Below are 23,765 nucleotides of genomic sequence, written 5' to 3' on the forward strand. Positions count from 1 at the left end.
GTCTCCTGTGCCGCCTCACTTTCTTAAAAGATTTCAATTTTTATTTCATCAATTCCTGTTGCCCTGTTCTTTGCCAATTCCTTCAATGCACCTTGGACTTCCTCCCTGAGTATCACTGGCTCTTGATCATATGGTACCTCTTGAAATGGTTGAACATTAACCATTTAGTTTATAATACGTAGCAGTGATTATCAGCATTCATTGTACAATCAGAACAACTGGATAGTTTGCTGAATCATCTCCAGGGTTTCCAAATCAACAGGTCTGGGGGTACAGAGGACAAGAATTTGCATTTCTATCAAGTATCAAGTTCTCAGCAAGGGCTTAGGCACAGTGGTTAACTCACCAAAAGGTCAGCAGTTCAAACCCACTAGAAAGATGTAGCAGTTTGCTTCCATAAAGATTACAGCCTTGGAAACTGCCTGGGGCAGTTCTACTCTGTCCTGAAGAGTCAACATGAGGCAGAATAGACTTGACAGCAATGGGTTAGAGGTTTGTTTATCAAGTTTGCAAAGGCTTTGCACTCTTTGAATTCTAACAGAGCACAGAGTAATAATGCAATGGTAATGTGTTTGGCTGCTAACCAAAAGATTTGTTGTTCAAGCCCATGCAGAGGCACCTCAGAAGAAAGGCCTAGGGATGAACTTCTAAAAGATCACAGTCTTGAAAACACTATAGAGCAGAGTTCTACTCTGACACCTACAGGATTGACCTGAGTTGGAACCAACTCAATGACCACTGGTGAGCATAGAGTACTGATATGTACAACAGAGAAATATGGAGGAAAACAGAATATGGAGGAGGAGGAGGTCTGTAATTTGCCATGGATTGTCATGAAAGTCCCACTGATGTCCTGAACCACAGCATTTCAGAAGCAGATGGCCACATCATTCTCGCTCAGAGTAGCCAGAGGTAAGATCTAAAGAAGGGAAGGGAAGGAGTATTCCAGACAGAGGGAACAGCTGATGCAAGGATTCTGAGGCAGGAGTCTACATAGTAGACTCTAGGAATAGTGTCAGCGACTGAACTGAGTCAACCCAAAATATGTCAACTTGGCTAAGACCATGATAGCCTCTGTTTAGTGATCGTATGTAATTATCCTCCATTTTGTGATATGATGCAAATCCTAGCATCTACATGTTAATGAGGAGTCCTGGTGTGGTGCTTTGAGTTAATGCACTGGACTTTAAGGTTGTTTGAACTACAAGGTCTTTTGTTTAAGGTCACCAGTTGCTTTTGGGAAACCCTATACAGGGTTGCTATGGGTTGGAATTGACTTGACTTGAGGGCACTTAACAACAACTTGTTAATGAGGCAGGATCAGTGTGAAGAAATGTCTTAAGTCACTGTTACTCAAAGTAGCACCCTAGCTGAAGCTGCAACTTTTAACTCACAAAAAAGGAGAGAGGAGCCAGAATACAACCAAGAAAGTAGAGTTGGGATGGAGGAAGCCCTTTGGATCTGGGGTCACTACACTGAGAATCTCTAGACCCAGGGGAAGATTGATGCCCAGGCTCAGGGAGATCTCCAAGGAGCCCAGAAGCAAACGCTAAAGAGACGAGGCCCTTTCTCCAGAACTAAGAGAGAGAGAAAGCCTTCTCCGAGAGCTGGTACCCTGAATTTGGATTTCTAACTTCTAGCCTCCTAAACTGTGAGATCATGGATCGACTTGTATCCACTTCTGCTAGTTAAAGCCACCCCATCCCCATGTGGTATTTCTGTTACAGCAGCACAAGATAACAAAGATAAGCAGCAAGGAGGCCAGTTTGACTGGAGTGGAATGAAGGAAAGAGAAATAAAGGAGTTGGTGATAGGGTAATGAGATGATGGTGATCCAGATCTTTTATGGCCCCAAGGGCCAATGTTTCCTTTTACTGGAAGATGGGAGGGCACTGGAGGTTTCTCAGCAAAGGCATGAGCCAAGCTAACTTAGTTTAACAGCCTCCCCTGGGGAAGCTGTGTAGAGAATAGACTCCAAAAGGGTAGGAGCAGGAACCCAGAGTCTAATGGGAGGCTGTTGTAATAATCCAGGCAAGAGGTGATGGTGGCATGGACCAGGATGGCAGCAGGAGAGGTGGTGAAACATGGTCCACACCAGGACTTGTAGAGAGACTGGACAGATATTGGAGAATACTGGTTTTTTAAAGAAGTGGGGGAGGCTATGAGAAAGGCAGCTAGCTGGTTGAGGGGCACTGTATAATCATGAAGAGTTACACAATTTTTAGAGCTGAGAAGAAACTTGAAACTCCAAGAATACCATTTTACAAGTGACACAAATATGGTCAGCAAAGGACTTGGTCAAGTTGATAAATTAGTGACCAACGTAGCTACATATTCCTCAGGTGTACTCTATATAATCAAGTATTAAAATAATATCCCAACGAGTGCAAATACACGTTAACTCTCTCAATTTCCTAGAAATCTATCATTGAAGTATGCAGTAATTTTCCAAACCATAAGATTTCACAGACAAAAATCATTCCGATTTTATAGTACTCATTTAAGATTTATCTCAAGTCAGTCTATCAGTTTATGTGGCTAGCTTACGAGGAACATGAATCTCCCTCTGCACTTCCTTACCAATGTTTTCAAACAAATGTTATGGTCTGATGTCCATGAAAGTACAGATGATGTGTATCCACTGCTTAACGCTGTATTCTTTCTGATATATTTCTTGTGTTTGGAACACTGAAGATGCACAATACTCTCAACATGAACCCCAAATACCCAACTCTCTTTTGCACCAGGGGTAGTGGTGGTTGGATATATGTCATCAAGTCAATTCTGACTCATAGCAACCCTGTATAGGGCTTCTGAGGCTGTAAAATCTTCACGGGAAGCAGAAAGCCTCATCATTCTCTCTCGGAACAGCTGATAGATGAGAAAGGCTGACCTTGCACGCTTAGCAGCCTAACAAGTAACCCACTACGCTACCAGAGATCATTACAGGTTAGAATGAAGGGATGGGTTCTGGGAGACAGGAAAACAAAAAAAATAAATGATCTGACTTAACAACAACAACAACAACAAATTGCTCTATTTTGAGTTTAAAAACTTTTGTTTTCCTTAGACCTCAACAGCTTTTTATAATATATAAAATTTATTTTAAGAATGATACTGTAGGTCCTCCCCCTAGGACCATCAAGGAAGAAGAGCACGAGCAGAATGTGAGACCCTATCCAGAGAAGCAGGACACCAGATATGGAGGCAGAGATGATGGCATGAAGAGAAGGGGCAGCTGAGGACTCTGGACTCATGGAAAGAGAGGGACTGGGTGCTGGCAGCCAGGAGGCAGGCTTACAGAATGTGCCCTTTGGTTGATTAAATTATTATATATTCCTGAGTTGTTTTGTATACATTCCCCCCCTCCCCCAAAAAAAGGAATGGAAGCAAATACTGTTGAATGATGACATACAGAGGAGATTGCCATCATTGCAATGAAACGATGGTGTAAAGCCGATGTTCTCCCATGTCACTCAGTTCACAATAAAAACTTTAAAAAAAAAAAGAAGATACTGTAGGTCCTCAAAGGGAGGAAGAAGGGAAGGGAAGGGAAGGAAGAAGACTAATTCCCATCTGCCTTAGGTCCTCCTAGACAAACTGCCTTGAAGCTAAACCTTGTCCCCCATGCAGCTAAATGTGCACAGCTGTGGAAAAATTCCAATGGGGGAGTAAAGTGATTCTCCCTCATTGGCTTCAATGATACTGTAGGTCTTATAGGGAGGAAGAAGGGAAGGGAGGGAAGGTGGAAGACTAATTCCCATCTGCCTCAGGTTCTCCTAAACAAGCTATCTTGAAGTTCAACCTTGTCCCTCATGCAGCTAAACGTGCACAGCTGAGGGAAAATTCCAATAGGGGACAGAGTAAAGTGATTCTTCCTCATTGGCTTCACTCAGAAAGACATTCTGAAGTTGCTCAAACAACTGCGAACAGCTGTTAAAGGATTGGAAGCGGTTTTAAAGCTCCCTGCGTATTTGCCACCAATAGAGTCTACATGGAATGAAAAACTAAGTTTCCAGAAATGATGGCATTCCTGGTTCATGCTTGAGGTTTCACCAAATGTTACCATTTGCCAAGATACCATAGTTCAGGAAACCACATCTACTTACTGTCCCTGTTTACTTGAACCAAAACAGAACGAATGTGTGAGAATTTGGGCACATTTTGTTTATCATACTTATATAAATTGTTTTTGAAATGCAAAAAAAAAAAAATTTTTGGCTCACATGTTGTCGTAGTTATATGCCGTGGAGTCAGTTCCGACTCATAGCGACCCTGTACAGGGTTTCTGAGGCTGTAAATCTTTACAGAAGCAGAAAGCCTCATCTTTCTCCCACGGAATGGCTGGTAGTTTCGAACTGCTGACCCTGAGGTTAGCAGCCCAATTTGTAACCACTACACTACCAGAGCTCCTTGTAGAAGGGGCTTTTTCATATCTACACTTTAACATTACATACGTGCTTTCTTTTCTGGAGATATCCAGTATCTCTTAGTCATATTCTCTGCTTCAATTTTCCTTAATTTTATTAATCATTTAATTGCTAGCTGGCTAAGCTTTCCCAAGTTCAAATCTGAAACATAATCATTAAAAAATTTTTCCAGCCTTAAAAACATGTAGTAGTATTTATACCTATGATAAACACTATAATGTCCGATGGATATTGGCTGAAAACAGAGAGTATTAGAAAGATGTTTACCTGTGCTTTGTTGACTACGCAAAAGCTTTCGATTGTGTGGATCATGACAAACTATGAACAACATTGAGAAGTATGAGTATTCCAGAACACTTAATTGTGCTCATAAGGAATCTGTACCTGGACCAAGAAGCAGTTGTTGGAACAGAGCATGGGAACACTGAATGGTTCAAAATTAAGAAAGGTGTGCTAGACAAGGTTGTATTCTTTCACCATACGTATTCAACCTGTATGCTGAACAAATAATACGAGAAGCTGGCTTATATGAAGAAAAACGTGGCGTCAGGTTTGGAGGAAGACCTGTGATATGCAGATGATACAACCTTGCCCGCTGAAAGTGAGGAGCACTTAAAACATTTACTGATGAAGATCAAAGAGCACAGCCTTCGGTATGGATTGCATCTCAATGTAAAGAAAACAAAAATCTTCCCCACTGGACCAATAAACAACATTCTTATCAACGGAGAAAAGACTGAAGTTGTCAAGGACTTCATTCTTCTTGGATCAACTATCAACACTCATGGAAGCAGCAGGCAAGAAATCAAACGATGTATTGCATTAGGCAAATCTGCTGCACAAGACCTTTTAAAAGTGTTGAAGAGCAAAGATGTCAGCTTGAGGACTAAGTAAGGTGCGTCTGACACAAGCCATGGTATTTTCAATTACCTCATATGCATGCGAAAGTTGGACAGTGAATAAGGAAAACCATAGAAGAATTGATGCCTTTGAGTTGTGGTGTTGGAGGAGAATATTGAAAGTGCTATGGGCTGCCAAAAGAACCAATAGATCTGTTTTGGAAGAAATGCAGCCAGAGTGCTCCTTGGAGGCCAAGATGGCTAAACTTCGTCTCTGATACTTCGGACATATTGTCAGGAGGGACCAATCGCTGGAGAAGGATATCAATGTTTGGTAAGGTGGAGGGTCAGAGAAAAAGAGGAAGACCCCCAATGAGATGGACTGGCCAAGTGGCAGCAACGATGGACTCAAGTGTGGCAACAGTAGTGAGATTGGCCCAGGATCGGGCAATGTTATGTTCTGCTGTGCATAAAGTTGCTATAAGTTGGTACCAACTCGATGGCACCTAACAACAACAACAACAACATTTATACCTAAATTAAAAAAATATTTTCACCACCCTTGTGAAGCAAAGAGCCCTGGTGGCGCAGTAGATTATGTGTTGGGCTACTGACCACAAGTTCAGCAGTTTTAACCTACCAGCTGTTCCACGGGAGGAGGATGAGGCTTTCTACTTTTTTAAACATTTACAGCCTCGGAAACCCATTTGCAAGACTCACTATGAGTCGGAACTGACTGCACGGCATACCACCCCCACCTCCACCCCCAGCACCACCACCAGCAGTAGCAACAGTCTCTCTGAGGGCAAAAGATGAGGGTGTCTGCTATCCCGTAAAGATTTACAGTCTCAGAAACCATAAGGAGCAACTCAAGTCTGCCCTATAGTCTCTATGGGTCAGAATTGACTCTATGGCAGTGAGTTCAGGGTGTTTGGTCTGTTAACCTCATTATTTGGACTTTCAGCTGTGCCTTACACACAAATCCTTTGCCATTGACAGATACCTGCAGAGTGTCTAGCCCCCTCCCCCCTCCCCCGCCAGATTACATGGAACACAAATTTATAAACCTGTCATGTGCCAGAGATATCTAGGGATACTGAGATGAGCAACATACTCAGAAGTGTACCATCTGGAGGGAGCAGGGAGAAGCTGACACCCATTTCAATACCGTGTCACAGGTGATCAGGACGGAGTGCATCTGGCAGGCTGCTGACTAACTCAGCCAGCATGGGGGTTCTGGAGGAAAAGGTCAGGAAAAGGGTTTTCATGGAAAGAATTAACGGAATGGGGTCCTGAAAGGCAAGAAGTTAGCCAGGTAAAGAAGGCGGATCGTGACAGTGGAGAAAATTCAGGGAGGCACAGGCATTTAAATCAGAGCAAAACACATCTGTGGATGGAACTGGAAAAAACAAGCAGACCCTTCATATGTCATGTTAGCAGCAACTGTTCATGCAAAGGAATGATACTGTCAGATGTGCATTTGTAGATCTGCCCCGCTGTACAAGGGCTAAGGAAAGAGAGTAAAACGAAAACAATATGGCAGGAGGTCACAGGGAGTACCTGAAGCCTCACCTCCTAGCTACCTCCTGGTGACCTTGTTGTGGTTGTTGTTGTTGTTGTGTGTCATGGAGTCTATTCTGACCCATAGAGACCCTGTATAGGGTTTCCAAGGAGCAGCTGGTGAGCTTGAACCTTGCAGTTCAAACAGCTTTGCAGTCTGGCGCATTAACCCACAGCACCACACCAGGATTCGTACCCAGGGCCAATTCTGATTCACAGGGTCCAGGAGAACTGCCCCACAGGGTTTCTAAGCTGTGACTTTACAGAGGCAGAATGGTACAAATTGCTGACCTTTCAGCGAGCAGCAAAGCGCTCAGCAACTATGCCACCAGGGCAACAGCCTAAATAATACAGAAACGACATGAGTTAATGAATCCCCAAATGGAACGGTCTTAACCCGGTTAACCCTCCAGTATTTTCCCATCAGACAGATGTGAAAAACTGAGGCCCAGAGAGGCTACATACCATTGTGGCAAGAAAGATCAGTGGCAGTATTTGAGGTAAGTCCGTCTGGTGTCACAGCCCTTGCACTCTCCAAGTCCAGACACTCATAAATGCAGTAACAGCATCATTTCCTGATTGGGATGCCTCAGGAGATTTCAGAGCTTGATGATCCTAATCAGTGGCTGCCTCTCTATACACCAGCAGCCCATATGATCTCTCTTCCCCACAACACAAGAAATATCTTTAGACACTTGCAGCTCTAACGACTTGGTACAACTCCTGCGGCTCCTTGAGGGGTAATATCAGAGCAGTGAAACCAAGTCTGTGTGTTTTCCTGGCAAGATTTTCAGCATTCGAGGTGAAGACTGAAACTGAAAACATACTTAAAGGCCATTTTAGGGTATTATTTGCCTTCTAGGAAACAGATGCTACCCCAAATTTGGATCCTGGTGTGGCACTCTAGGATCAGCACTGGGCTTGCTAACCAAAACGTAGGCAGTTCAAACCCACCAGCTGCTCATTGGAATTAGGGTTGCTAAATTGTAACTAATTCCATGACACGTAACAACAGCAACTATAACACCCAATTCTACCACTGTGCCTTAGAGAGTGAAAACCTTCAGGCATGACCTTAATTTGGGCAAGCCCAGATATACTGAGACTGGTGTTCTAGGCTGACATAGCATCATACCAAATTACATTTCTCTTATATGAAACTAGGGATGAAGAATTCACATTCACACACTTACACACACTCTCAAAATGCAAAACAAGCAAGGTATCTATTTGACATAATCCAATAGTATGCATCTGGAAAGTTCTCAGAATTCAAATATTCTTATAATCAACATTTTCATTGTTGTTGTTCTCAAGTATCATCGAGTCAGTAGTTCCTACCCATAGTAAACCTATATAGGGTTTCCATGGAGCAGCTGGCTGGTGGGTTTGAACCACTGGCCTTGTGGTTCAAACCAATCTTATGGTCCAGTGCTTATCCTACAGCGCCACATAAATGGTCACTATTCCAAAGAATCCTAGAATAAATATATTTGCAGGGATGCCCCAGTTATTTGCTCTATGTGAATTTCTGTTTGCTTAGAATATCTCTCATCAATTCCAGACAAAAAAGGCTTAGTCACTCCCAAAGTACCAAGCATTTCCTGACAATATGACAGAGAATCATATTAGGAAATAATATGATATGCTATGCATTATGGATTGAATTATATCTCCCACAAAACCTGTGCTGTTAAAGACCAACCTGTGTGCCTATGATGATATTTCTATTTGGGAAAGGGTTTTCTTTTTATGCTAATGAGACAATTAGTATAGGGTGTATTTTGAGTCAGTCTTTTATAATATCAAAGAGATTTTAAAAGCAAGTAGAAGAGCTATGGAGTAAGACAGATGCCAAGACCGATGAAGATCTCCAAGAAACCTGGAAGCAAATGCTGAAGAGATATGGACCCTCGCCAGAGCCTACAGAAAGAGAAAGTCTTCCCCTGGAACTGTGCCCTGAATTCGAACTTCTAACCTTCTCAACTGTGAGAAAATGTATTTCTGTTTGCTCAAACCAGCCATTTGTGGTATTCCTGTAACAGCAGCACAAGATAAACACCGTGGGAAGAGCGTGACTTTCAAATGGCCACTCCTTCTATCACATACTGTTACACTGTTCACCAAAACCACCTGTCATGTGTACATCAGGAAATCACACACGCAGGTTCTCTATGCATGGAAGATTCAACTTTTTTTAAAAAAGCATTTTAAAAATCCTGATTTCAAAGCCCTATGGAGCACACCTGCACACTGCCCTATACAAGGCTGCCATAGTCTGAGTCAACTCAACAGCAACCTTTTTATTTTTTTAAGGCAATCTTCAGGTTTTAATTCACTACACCAAACTTAAAAGTGCACTAATGCGTCAGACTGCAAAGTCGTTTGAACAGCACGGTCCGGTCGGTGGTTCAAGCTCACCAGCTGCTCCTTGGAAACCCTACACAGGGTCGCTATGGGTCAGAATCGACTCGATGGCACTTAACAACAATGATCTTGGGAGAAGCCCTGATGGTGTAGTGGCTAAGCACTTGACTGCTAACTGGAAGGTCAGAGGTTCAAACTTACCAGCCACTACACAGGAGAAAAGTGTGGCTGTTATTTTCCATAAAAACCGTAGTTTTGGAAACCCCATGGGGCTGTTCTACCGTGTCCTATTGGTCACTGTGAGTCATAATCAAGTCAACAGCAATGGGTGGCTAAATCAGAGTGAAGTGTCACTACTGAGCTAATTCTATGACATCTAAAATGACTACTTCTCCTAATTCCCTAGTCTCACCAGTGAAGCTTTGTATTTCAACCAGGGATTCAAGCCAGTTCAGTTCATTCCAGTTCTATAACCTTCTGAGAATTTGCATTTCTATCTCAATATAAGGAACCAAAATATATCTTTTAACAAAATCCCCAGATGACCTTGTATACACCTAAGAATCACCTGGGGGAAATCGTATTAAAATGTAGATTCTGATTCAGTACATCAAGGTGAAATGTGAATTTTCAGCAAGAAGGCAAACAGGAATGAGCCTGTTCAAAACCCAGGTTTCAACAAGAAAGTGCTGAATCTGTTCCCTGATCCGAAATGGAACCAATTCGTGCAGAAATGTAGTAGAGCTTATAGTTAAGGAAAAGATATTGCTTGCAAAGTTATTCTGTTACTATTTCAATCGAAGCTGAGATAAATCCTGGTCTAGGTTCCACCTCCCCAGAACTTCTGGAAATGTGGACACACGGCTCCTGGACCTAGACTGCCCAAATCTGACCCCTGGTTTCACTGTTTACTCTCTGTGTGACCTGTGTAATTTCCTTCCACATTGTACCTTCGTGTCTCACCAGTTCAACGGCAGAATAGTAATATTCTGGGTTTGCGGACTGAAAGAGCCCAAACGTGTCCAGTAACCTGGCCTGGCAAACAGGAAATGCCCCAAACATGTCTTACATCTACAGCCATTTATATAATTCCACAGAATTTATACTGCTGGCAAATATGAGGGGGCTTCAAAGAGTTCATGGAAATTTCCATCATCTTTCAATTCCATTTTTCCAGGAACTGTTAGGAAGACACTGTCTCATTGAACCAAGCCTTCTTCACTACCCTTGTTAGAGACATGATATTATAGGTGAGGATTTCTCATGGTCTGGACCAGGCCCCTAAACCACCCTTTTCTGATGAAAACTTCTGAAAGGGGGTTTATGCCTATGGCAGAGTGAGTGATTTAGAGAACAAACAAATATGCTTTCTAGGAGGCTAACGAAAAAAATTTATTTTTTAAATGATGTTTACAGTATAATCTCCAGGTAGACAAATGTATAGTGCAATCAGACAGATGTAAACTTCTCCCCTACTTAGCTTTTATTTCAAGAAACAAGACATAAAGGGGAAAAGATAAAGCAGTGGTGTTAAAAGCACTGTAATCTTTGTCCAAATCCAACAGGTAACAACCAAGAGAGACAGTCTAGCGCTCCCTGTTGTTGCTGGGAGCCTCTGCTGCCTGCCCATTGACCCACCTCCCCTACTGGACACTGGATACAGACAGGGGCTGTGTCTTCTCACCTCCCTGGAATGAGGACTCAATGGCTCCTTGGACTTAGTTTTTGCTCTGTCCATGATCAACTGCATGACTGAGCAAGTCAATGTCATACCATGTAGTCAGGGATACCAGTAGCATTTACTTATTCCCAAGAAAACACTGAAAATGTTTGTCAAGGCGACATCCTTATTTGGAGTCCTAGTACGGCACTCTAGCATAGGCACAAACCACAAGGTCAATGGTTCAAGCCCACCAGTCGCTCCTCAGGAACCCTATACAGAGTCCCTATGAGTGAAGCCCACTCAGTGGCATTTAACAACAACAATCCTTATTTTACGGTTAAAGCTTTTTATGCTAACTTGTGCTTCAGTCAATTGATGTGCTTGAGTCTCAGGAGATGTGGAAAATCAAATGTGAATGCTAGGAAGGTATTGGCCTGGAGTTGCAAACCTTGCACATGTAAATGCCTGTTAACCCACCATTACTGGAAATAGCAATTCCAGTTTATGTTTAGTACAGAAGCATGAAGTCATATACACAAAAAGGAGACCAAGAAAACCCTGAAATGGCTGTAACACAAAGTCCTCACCATGTGCTAGGCCCTGTTCTAGGCACTTTACACACTGACTCATTTAATACCTTCATAGCAGTTGCTTTCTGAATGTGCCTTTCTGAGCACAGCCGCCCCCACAGTGCAACCCAGTACTAGGTTACACTCAACACCATCAACCACAGCCAGGAAAAAAAACCCACAGGCCTGAGAATGAATGAAAAAAATCAGGAAATCCTACTCAGGGGATCCAAAGTAAGAAAAAGAAAAGGGCAGTGTGTTCCAAAAAGCCCCATGAAGGAGCACAGATCATTACTGTGACAAGAATAATGGGATTAGGTGGCTGGCAGAGGGCCAAGTGGCAGAATAAGGCAGGGACTGACCTGCCTTCTCATTTCAAAGGCAGTTCACTGTGCTTTTAATCCTCTTAGTGAGAAATGACCATTTCATCGTGAACAAAGAAAATTAGGTATACTTCCTTATCAGCTTAGAGCAAGATTAATGATGAGTTAACTCCCAAGTTTCATAATTAGTAAGTGTTAGCTTTTTAAAATTTAAAAAAAAAATCTCCTCAGAACTGAACCTCTTGCAAGACAAAATTGAGATTCACATGATCTTCAGGAAGTACCAGGAAGAGTGAGTGTGATCTTGTTAGCTATAGTGACAGTTGGGGCAGTAATAATAGTAGTAATGATAGGTAGAGCAGCAGCAGCAGTAATCTTAGTAAGCAGGAGCTGTTAATGACGCTGACTGTGTGTCTACTGTGTGCCAGTCACTGCAATGATGACTGGACAGGAATCGCCTCATTCGATTTCACACATGCAAAAAGGATAACTAACGGAGGTGATATTTTTCCCCCATTATACATAATAAAAGTGAATCTTAAAGAGGTTCAGTAACTTGCCCAAGGTGACAGGGCTAGCAAGGGTGGCTTAAGAATTTCAAGGAGTCTCAGGGCAGAGCAAATGGTCACTGTGCTTGGCTACTAACTAAAAAGTTGGAGCCTCAAGTCTACCCAGAAGGACCTCAGGAGAAAGACCTGTCAATGGACTTCTAAGAAAGCAGCCTATGGAACACAGTTCTATTTTGATATACACGGGGTCACCACATGGGGTCACCATGAGTCAGACCCAACTCAATGGCAACTGGGTACTAGTGAGAATTTCAATCAATGCTGTTCACCCCAGAGCCTGTACTGTTAGCAACTATACAACTAGGGGGCTAGACAGTATGAACTTTTTCCTGCTTTTTCTCAGCTATCATCCCTTGTTCAAATTGTCCCTCGCCTGTTGGATGAGGGTCAAATCCTTAGACTAAGGCAAAGATATGCATATAAAGGCATTGACTTAAAAAACTTGAGAACAAAATTCAGCATTTATGACTATATTAATAAAACTACCGAAACAGGCAAGATGTGGATAGCTGAATCAAGAATGGACAGAGATTAATAATTACTGAAGTTGGTGATGGGACCATGAAGGTTCAGCCTACTCTTCTCTAGACGTTGAGCTATTTGAATTTTTCATCATAAAAGATTTAAAAATAGTTTTCATTTATTGAGAGTTTAAGTTTACTGAGTCAGTCACCTCCTGTAACTATAACTAAGTCATACCTCCCTAGGGCTCAAATTTTAGAAAGTTGTTAAAGGCTTACATTAAATAGTTTCATGCCCTCTCAATGACTTTTCTCCACTTCTTTGTGTCTATATGTAGATACACATTTTTACTGCTCCCCATTTCTTTCACAAACACGGTACATATACCATTCTCCACCTTGTTTGCGCCACATAACCATGCAATCCTGAAGATAACTTTTCATGCTGGTGAATACAGAGCTTCTCCCTGTCCTTTACAGCTTGTAAGTACTCCGTAGCATGGATCTATCATATGTTCACCAGGACACATGAGTTGTTTGCAAGCATTTGCTATTAATTCAAACAATGTTCTAATAAATATCCTTCTACACGCGTCATTCCAAGCACGTGCAGGGAGACCTGGAGGACAGATTGTCTTTAGTTTACTGAGGTAGCTGCAGTGATGTGCTAGCAAGTGTTCAACAGCCAGCTCGCCCTCAAAGAAGGCCCTGACTGTAGGCAGCACCTACTCATTTCCATGGTGTACATACAATTCAAGCTCCCAATGTGAACTCACTGCATATGAGTTGAGAAAACATGTATACACACAGATCTTGTGAGGTGGCTCCAATATACCACAAGGTTGCCGAGTCAGTAAGCACACATCTATGTTCTGACAGATGTATCAGATTCCACCCTCCAGCACTACCACCAACAAAACATGAAACTGCCTATCTCATTAAGGCCTTACCAACACAAGGTTGTCAAGTTTTTGCCTAAGTGAGAAGAGGCATCTCAACATCACTTTAACCTGAATATCTCTGTGTAGAAGGGAGGTTGATTTTATTTTAATGTTTGAGACTCACTCTCCTTTCTCAGTTAACTGTCTGGTCCGTCCATCACCCACTTTGCTGGCTATATTATAAGCATTTCACACACTTATATATTTGTCACAGCAGCTCTTTTAACAAGCGTATATAGACACAGGTTTCATGGGCCATGAAGCCTGTGCAATAAGGGAAGGGAGTTCGCTTGAAAACAGAAAATACAGAAACAGAATTAGGTATAAATGAACATTTATTTAGAATTTTCAAAGTCATTATTAATTCTCTGTAACTTAGAGATTCAGGCCCTCAATATTTTTAGACAGTTTACTGAAAAATGCTTACAAAGAAATGAATGGTCCCTAATTGTACATTGACTTATCCTCTTCACCTGGAACACTTGGAAACTCCTAGAGACACATAGCAGTCACCGGAGCCTGAAGTGTAAACTTCAATAGCTATAGCTCAAAATCTGTATTTGCCTAAAAGATGGGCATTATTAGTAGTACCATCTCACAGATGAGAAAACTGAGACTTAAACATGCCCTTTGTGACTCAACCCTGTGTGATTTTTGTTCGATTTCCCCAGTGGTCATAAACAGTTACTACATTTGAATAAATGTAACATTTCAATGGAGAGGACTATTAAAGCATATAATTTTCAATAATCATTCACCAGAGAAGAAACAATTCATTCAAAGCAAATTCCCAATTTATCTTTTGTGTTTTCAAGAAAAATTTACTCACCTTAAAAAGAAAAATTTATAAAATAAAAGTTTAAAGTCTCCTTAAATGTACTTAACTAAATAAATACAAATCAAATTGTAAAATTGTAAAAATAGTAAAGCCATTTTTAGGCATTTGGCTGCTAGCCAAAAGGTCCGTGGTTCGAACCCACCCAGGAGCTCTGTGGGAAAAAAGCCCTATCAATCTGCTCCCATAAAGACAGCTGTTGTTAAGTGACGTTGAATCGGTTCAGACTCATAGAGATCCTGAACAGGGTTTCCAAGGAGCAGCTGGTAGGTTTGAACCATCGACCTTTGCAGCGCCAACTGACCCTGACCTTGCAATTCCGTGTTTATCCTACAGTGGCACAGTGTCTTAAGAAATCATGGGGGAGAGTTCTACTCTATCACATAAGGGTCACTATGAGTCAGAAGGGGCCTGGCAGCACACAGGAACAACAAATACAGAGCTGCAGAGCCTATGGAATCATATGACAGTGTTTTTGCTGTGACGTTATAGGATAATCACTAGACTGCTAACCACAAGGCTGGCGATTCAAACCCACCAGTCACTCTTTGGAAATGCTGTACAGGATTGCTATTAAGTCAGAACGAACTCAAGGGCACTTAACAAACAACAGCACTTTCAGATGAACTCTTAACGTTTCTAATAAACAAGAAGTCGAATAACTTAGATATGGGAAGTCGTAAAACCTAGGCTAGAAAATAGGATTCTTGCGATCTGAACTCGAAAATAAAACATATTAGGTTGGTTAAACATTTTGGGTAAACAACATAAGTTAGAAACCAGTAATTCTCACCAAGGACGTTGCCAGAAGGTATTACTAGAATTTAGTATCTGCAATGAGGACAGTCCAGGAGGAAGAAATGACCAACCAAAATGCCAGAACCATCCCCACTGAGAAGGACTGAGAGCTACAAGGACTACTGAGACAGGCTTTTGTGGATATGAATTAAAATGAGATGTTAGTGTGGCTGTGTTAATACAGATCAGTCACCCCCAGGTCAGTAAGAAAATAAGATGATATGGAAGAGCTACCTTACACATCCACTTAACACTTACTGGAATCACATGCCTATGACTATCCAAAACAGCCCTGTGAAGCCAGATTTAAGAGTTAAACAAGCCCTAGGTTTCAAAAGTGCACAATTCTTTCAGCCACTTCTTCAGAAATTAAAAAGCTTTTAATTAATGTGAACAACATTTGAACTTCCAAGTTCATCAAAAATCTTTCTTGAAAAGTACTTTCCCTGGGGTTACATATCAACATTATTCAATCTGAAAGGTAGAAAAGCTAATAAATAACAATGGAATGAAAATCATTCTTTCTCAAAATGCTATGTACTAAAATGACATTATTTATAGGATGATCTAACAGGGATTTATCAAAATAGGAACACAGACTCTGTCTCAGACCCAAACATTCTCTAAATGTATGTTGGACAAAGCAGGACAGCCCAGTACATTCTTAAAACAGATTATATGCAATTTTATAACTTTTCTTGGGATGATGCTACATCCCTTGAAACTATAATACTTCAATAAACAATAAAGAATGTCCATTTTTACCCATTTACCTGCTATTTGTACTGAACCATCCTCACCCAAAAGAATATTTCCAGCTTTCAAATCCCTTTTAAAAAGAAAAAGAAGAGAGAATTTAACTGTAGAATACAGATTTTAGACATCAATTCACGTAGGAGCACTTCAAACATATCATATAATACAGCTGTTAAACTTATTATCTTATAAATATATCACAGATCTAAAATTGAACCATAGATTTTAAGTTACAAGGGTGGGTACATTGTGATTTTATGGTTAGTTCATAGGGAACTGCTGGGATTTTAGTTACAAATATTTTATGTGATATCATTATAAAGATTTAATCAAATGGCTAGTAAATACATTATTTTATGTTGCAATACTGTCATTTTATCAAGCATTAGAGCCTGGACTATGTAAAGCAATTCAGCCTCCATTGAAAACTGTTTCTAGGTGCAATTCCAAATTAATCCTATCACCTTCTTAAACAATGCATTGATCCATTTTTCTCCTCTGAAACTTCCTATTATCTTTAGGAAGCTAATGATTGTGTGATGCTGGTTATAATACTATGTTAATAGATAATACTATACTCTTTACTATATAGAAGCTATGCTGAGTAGTTATAACACTTAATAAAGAGAAGCAACAATTTAGAATCTATAGGATTGATTTCTAAAGAAACATGCTTTCTAATTATTGGGGGGAGTATAAATGATGAAAAGGAGCTCATGTAGCATAGTAGTTACAAATCGGACTGAGAACCTTAAGGTCAGCAGTTCAAAACTACCAGCTGTTCCGCGGGAGAAAGAGGAGGCTTTCTGCTCCGGTAAAGATTGACAGCCTCGGAAACCCTGTACAGGGTCGCTATGAGTCAGAACCGACTCCACGGCTCATAACCACCACCATCACCATATATGATTAAGGAGTCCTGGTATGGCGCTGTGGGTTAATGCGCCAGACTGCAAAGCCATTTGAACTGCAAAGTTGGTGGTTCAAGCTCACCAGCTGCTCCTTGGAAATCCTATACAGGGTTGCTATGGGTCGGAACCAACTCGATGGCACTTTACAACAACAGTTTGTATGATTAAATATATAGCTCTCTAATGATTCTTTCCCCTATGAGATGTTAGATTTACTCAAATACAATAGGTGGTTTAAAAGACCACTAAAGAGACACTCTGTCTATTACTTGGTGTATTAGTTAAGCACAAAGACTATAGAATCTACTAGGCCTGATTTACAAACTGTATCTCTAAGAGAGCCTCATCTCTTCATCTGTGAAATGGTTGTCGTTTACATTTATTATAAGAATTATATTATATTAAAGTAATACTGTAATAGCATCAGTTATACATTAAGTAATACTATAACAAAATTATAGCATATATAGGAAAATAAAGGAAATACTTGGTACTATTTTTAAAAGTCTACATAACATTGACTTATTTGAAACATCCAGCACACATATTTTATGCTGTCTGGTTACTTTAAAAAAAAAAAAGGAAAAAAACAACTAAAAAAAAAAAAAACCTGGTATTTTATATCACAGGAGAAAGTGAATTTAGTGTGTCCTGTTTCCCTCTCAACAACGTCAAGAAAGTTAATAAATTCCAATGTTTAAAACATTCTTACCTGTATTAGAAAGTCGGAGATATGTCATGGACAATTAAGTACATCTTAAGAGCAGTAGGATTACTGATTTTTTTTCATGAATTTACTAATACTTTTTGTTTTCTGCTATTATTTCAATGAAAGAGGATACACCAGTTCTAAGAATATCAAAACAATGCATCCAAATGTACTCTCCTGTTTCATTCCTGAAGCATGTGTCTCCTTGGACCACTTATAGTAACACTCCTGAGACGTCATACCTGTGAATCTGACCATTTCTGTGTAGATAATCTAAGCCTTCCAAAACTTCTTTAAGAATCGTGGCTATTATTGCCTCTTCCAGAACGCCGTTCTTGTGTTCTCCTCGGTTTACGATGTATTTTATGATATCCAACATAGAACCTACGCCAACAAACATAAGAATTGAAATGCCAGTTTCCTAAGCACCCTTGTTACGTTTTCAGAATGGAGCTCCACTATTTGGAAAAATAAGTATGTGGGGGCTTCAAAACGTGGGTGGGAAAAAATGGAATGAAAGGATAATGGAATTTTCCCACAAACTTTTTCAAGCCCCGACATTATTTTTGGTTTGTTTAACTCAAATATCCCCCAAGCATACAAACAATTGCAAGGCAGCCCTGTCACCTGAAACATTACATCCAAGTTTGCAAGAGCATGTTCAGTGTGAATTTAATGAGAAGGAAGAACAGTGTCAGGAACCCAGAAGATTACTCTGGGCCACTTCCAGGCTGGTCCCTTTTCCCTACACATAAAATTAGTTACAGAATGAAAAGAAGGTTCAAGGTGTCAGAACTGAAAGGAAAGGAGGAGGAAGGTCAGGAGAAAGACAGCAGAGAATCTTGAGAGAGACAGAAGCCCAGCTCTTCCTCAGAACCACCTAAAACCACAGGTGGGAGAGGGAAAGAAAACATGTGTTGCCTCTAGATCTCTGGGCTTATGACCAGTAGGTTCCTTTCTGTGACTCTAGGCTATCTTTATTTTCATTTTCCTGGCAGTTGATGTTCTGACTTTCATAATAAAGAACTAACTACTCAGTACATTGTTACTATAAACAGATTAGTATCCTTGGCATTGTAAATTCATGTTTCAACACATATTAATTAATATTCCAAACCTCCAGGTCATTTTAAAAGCCATAATTACCTGGGGTTCAACATTTCTAAAGAGTGAACAAATGGCTTACCTCAGGACCTGAACGTGGCTGCAGGCTCTCTATGATTAACTAAGAGGATTGAGTTTTCCCACCCGATATTACTCCACCAGACTAGCTGCCTGCCCCTCACTAAGAGATTGATGTGATATAACACAGAAGGAAATGAATGCATATTCCCCAGCTCAGAGAGACACAAAACTTCTGTTTCTTCATTGACTTTTGGATTTGGAATCATTTAGGAAAGAGTAATTCCAAAAAACATTTTATTTCTATTTTATAAGGGTACATACCGTGCCAGGAATGTAATATGTACTACGTCTGGCCTGCTAAAAGAAAAATGAGGAGTCCATAACTACTCACATTCACCTTACCACAGGAGACCTGTGGAAAATCTGTGTCCAGACATTAAATTAAGTCTTTTTCAAAGACAATGACGTCTTATGTCAGGCCCTCAGAAAAAGGAATGGGGACAACGTGAAGCTTAAAAGAGTTAAAGCTAGGTTGGATAAAAACCAGGAGAAGAGGAAAAATCCTCAACTTGAATGATGCATTTAGGGTTACTCAGGGTCTCAGATTACTAGAATTTGTTTCCTCAGAGTTGGTGAAGCTGTACAAGAGACCAGGCTAAGACAATCTGGTGGCCCAAGCAGGATCTCCACAGATGGAAGGAGCAGTGCAAACACTCAACAGGGCAGTAAATCTCTGGCAAGATTCCTTTTGCTTCTTTTCTTTCCTTTTTAATTAAAAAGCAAAGTAGGCACTCAAGGAAACAATGACTAATAGGAATGAGAAAGACTGGGAACAGAACAGAATTAAGCTCTCCCAGGCTCCCTACTGAGACCTGTACAAGCAGACCCAAGCCAATTACAATGCGTTTGTCATCTCATTTCTGGGCCTCTGCTTGAGTCAAGAGTTTCTTCAAGGAGAGGGAAAAAAATGAAATTAAGACGACTTCCTGGTTCTGCTTTAGCTTGGGGCTGGTTTTGCAGATAAAAATGGGTTCTATCATATAAATTCTGGGGTACAACACTGGAGTCCTGCTGTGGCACTATACAATAAGCACTGGACCACAAGTTTGGTTTGAACCTCAAAGTGGGCAGTTCAAACTCACCAGCTGCTCCTCAGAAATGCTATACAAGGTTGCTATAATGTCAGAAACGACTCAAAGGCACTGAACAACACACCAGCTTCAGCTTGGTCCAGGCACCACAAAGTGCTCTCCCTACCAGAACGAATGATCCTCTCTTCCTATACCACTGAATGTCTCAGAAACATAGCCAGGAAGTGACACCCTGGCAAGAAAACACACTCCAGATGTGTGCATGCTAGGTGTCATGAAGAAAATTCCTTGGACTTCCTAAGCTTCAATTCTCAGATCTGAAGGTGATAATACCTGTAGGGAACATGGTGGCTCTGTAGGATAAGCACTGGACTGCAAACTGCAAGAGGTCAACGGTTTGAGTCCACCAGCTGCTCCCTGGGACAAAGATGAGGCTTTCTACTCCCACAAAGATTTACAGCCTCAGAAAACTAATGCAGGGTTTCTAAAACCACAAATTCAAGCACTAACAATTACTACGTGTGTAACTGAGCTGTGGTTTTGTTTCTGGAAAATGGGTCCAGTGACACCTACCAGTCAGGGTGGTTGCCACGGTATGTATGTATATGAGACTTTCGTAAGGCACTTTAAACTGTATCTAACCAGAAAGTTAAGTGTTCGATAAAGTTGAGAGTTATCATTAGCATTCTCTATCATATACGATGTTAAAAGATTAAAAAGATATAAAACCAGGGATGTGAAAGTGTCTTGTAAATTTAATTGGCTTTTAGAAATTCAGTGATTTGGAGCTAGAAAGGGAAAGATGAATTCAACATCCCAAATGCAAAATTAGTTGAAAACAACTTCTCTTCAATACTGAAAGCATATAATCTAATCTGGATCTCTCTCCATTTCAATCACAACAATGTTTACTGAACATCCAGTTATACTAGGTTTCATGAATTAGAAGTGTGTTGTTGTTGTTATGTGCTGTGGAGTCGGTTCTGACTCACAGCGACCCTGTACAGGGTTTCTGAGGCTATAAATCTTTACGGGAGCAGAAAGCCTCATCTTTCTCCTGCGGAACAGATGGTAGTTTCGAACTGCTGACCCTGAGGTTAGCAGCCCGATTTGTAACCACTATGCTACCAGAGCTCCTTGTTGTTGTTAAGTGCCATCGAGTCAATTCCGACCCATAGCGACCCTGTATAAGGTTCCCAAGGAGCAGCTGGTGAGCTTGAACCGCCGGCCTTATAGTTCAAACAGCTTTGCAGTCTGGCGCCTTAACCCACAGCACCACACCAGGACTCCAGAGCTCCTCAGGCAGGTCTAAATCTGCACTGTCCGATACCACAGCCGCGAGCCATGAGGTTATTCAAATGTGAGCTAATCAAAACTGAATACTAATTCAGCCACATTTCAAGTGCTCCACAGTCACATGTGACTAATAGCTACCAGACCAACAACTATAGAACAGTTCCTTCATCACAAAACAGTTCAATTAAAAGGTGCTGAAACAGTTCATTATACTCGTATTGCAGTATGTAAAAAATAAACAAAGAGTTTAATTAAAAGCAAGAATACAAACACAGTCTCGCATACCGGAGTTCACTGCAACACTGTTCACAAAAGCCAAAAGGTGAAAACAGTCTCTAAAGGTCCATCAACGGATGAATGGAGAAACAAAAATGCGGTACATACATGGAAAACTGTTACTCAATCACAAAGAGAAATGAAGTCCTGAGAAAATTAATTCACTCACAGAAGAACCAATATTGTATGATTCCACTTACATGAAATATCAAATACAAGAAAGTATAGAGAGACCAAAGTTTGTTAGTGGTTACCAGAGGCAGAAGAGAGGGAAAGTACGGGAAAGGACTTATTGTTCAGGGAACACTGAGCTTCCACTAAGAGTGAGGGGAATTTTGGGGAATGGATAAGGTTATTGCCACTGAACTGCGCAAAGAAGACCTGAAATGGCAAATGTTTCATTTCATAAATGTTTAGAATTTTATGGAAAAATATATGGAAGAAAAGAAAAGGGTTTTAAGAGGAAAGATTGGTTAACTCCTTTGAAGAGAATTAGGGATGGTTGCAGAAAGGTTATATAGTCTTTTAGGACTTACAGACAGAGTCGGGGGGTAGAGAGTGGGAGTGAATGGGGGGGGGGCGGGGGCACCTAGGGCTGAGTACAGTAAAGAGCCCAGGGGCATCAGTGTACATAACTTTTAGGGAGCCTCACCTAGACCAGGATGTACATCTTCAGGGAAGTTATACTGGAAAATGAAAGCCTCTGAATGTCATTGAGAAGACATCTGGAATTAGTATAAAGGCAATGGCAAACTAAATAAAACTTTTAAAAGTAGAAGGGAATTGAATCTACAGTCATACTCAATATGTTGCCTCCACAAGGGGGAAAAAAGCAAGTAACCCAACAACAACAAAACCCACTTACCTCCACTTAGCAATTTCATAACCAGCCAAAGTTCATCTTTCACCACAAAAGAGGTGTAATAGGTCACTACGTTGGGGTGGCTGCACTGACTCATGGCTTGAATTTCTTTCTATAAAGAGAGCAAAACATGACATAGTACCAGGGGATGAAAAGTAGGAAGCAAAGCACAATTGAAACACAGAGGAAGAACTTGGGGGTCTTGGCACATCTGAGGGGGTGCCTAAACCATTACTTCACAAACATTACTTGAAGACTAACTCTTTCACATTATCAACTCGCTAGAATTAAAATATCCTCCACAGGATATCATATTGCCCTATGGACTATCCACAGAACACAGGAACTTGAGATCAGCACATCCCCCAGAAAGCCCCCCACTCTTCCAACAGAGAACCCTGCCATATATGACTAAGTACCTCCTATCTGAACTAAAGCCCATGACACAGAGATAAAAGACTGAGTGAGTTATTTGGAGAGCTGGGTCCTGGTGCCAGCCTGAACTCTGGTAGCTCTTAGCTCCTCCTTCATCCAAAAGGGGGCAACAAAACGTCCTGTTTCTCAGGACGGCTGTGACTGTAAATGACAAAATACACGTGAAAACGCTAGAGTATCATTCGCTATCTTCCATGGCAGCTGTTCCATTGTGAAAAAAAAACAAGGAAGGGAAGAGGCAGGCAGAGTAAAATAAGTTTGGGAACATCAGAAACTGTATCTCACTCTTAGGAATCAGAGGGAATAGTAGTACTACTAGAAAGTCATAAGAAGCCCTACAGTAGAAAAGTCTGCTCATAGTTTAATCCATATTAACATCACAGAGCAAGAATGCTCAGGAGATAGCAAAGTTTTACATAAATTCACAGAACGAGCTTTGGAATAAAACGCACGGGCACCTTCAAAAAAAACCCACATTTTTTCTACAATCAGCAGGTTCATATCAGCTTTGTGTTGTTGTGTCAAAATATTGATAGGTAATTCCTATGAAGGTTTAGTGGAATGTTAACTTTCAGTCAAAGAGATCAGACCAGCATATTCTTTAAAGATGCTGTCCAAACACCACAGAGTATCCTAACCATCACGGAAATCTCATGTACACTACTATATGTTTATGATTTTTGCTAAAAAAAAAAAATCATTTTTAAATTTTTTATGCATCTTATAAATATTTTCTATAACAATGAGTCTTCTAACTTTTTTTTTTTAATGTTTTATTGTGAATTGTGTGACAGTCTACATGGGAGAACATCAGCTTTACATTCATTCCATCATCCATCATTTCATTGGCATAGTTATCATCCTGTCTTCTAACTTTCTGAATTGATTAAAAATTACCCAGAATATTCCAAACAGGGCTGTTCCCTCAGCATATCTTTGTTGTTGTTGTTGT

General features: G+C 40.7%; 1 protein-coding gene across 1 annotated transcript in view; it reads right to left on the reverse strand.

The window, feature by feature from the left end:
* STK39 (serine threonine kinase 39) overlaps window positions 1-23,765 on the reverse strand; it is a 413,881-nt gene that overhangs the window by 284,328 nt on the left and 105,788 nt on the right. Inside the window, exons 4-6 of the mRNA XM_006867035.1 lie at window positions 22,382-22,490; window positions 17,971-18,112; window positions 16,129-16,184 (exon numbers count right to left, since the gene is read on the reverse strand). Coding sequence (XP_006867097.1) covers window positions 16,129-16,184; window positions 17,971-18,112; window positions 22,382-22,490 — 307 coding nt within the window. The remainder of the gene's footprint in view (window positions 1-16,128; window positions 16,185-17,970; window positions 18,113-22,381; window positions 22,491-23,765) is intronic.

This window comes from Chrysochloris asiatica, unplaced genomic scaffold (genome assembly GCF_000296735.1).
Source record: "Chrysochloris asiatica unplaced genomic scaffold, ChrAsi1.0 scaffold00099, whole genome shotgun sequence".
NCBI classification, from domain to species: Eukaryota; Metazoa; Chordata; class Mammalia; order Afrosoricida; family Chrysochloridae; genus Chrysochloris; species Chrysochloris asiatica.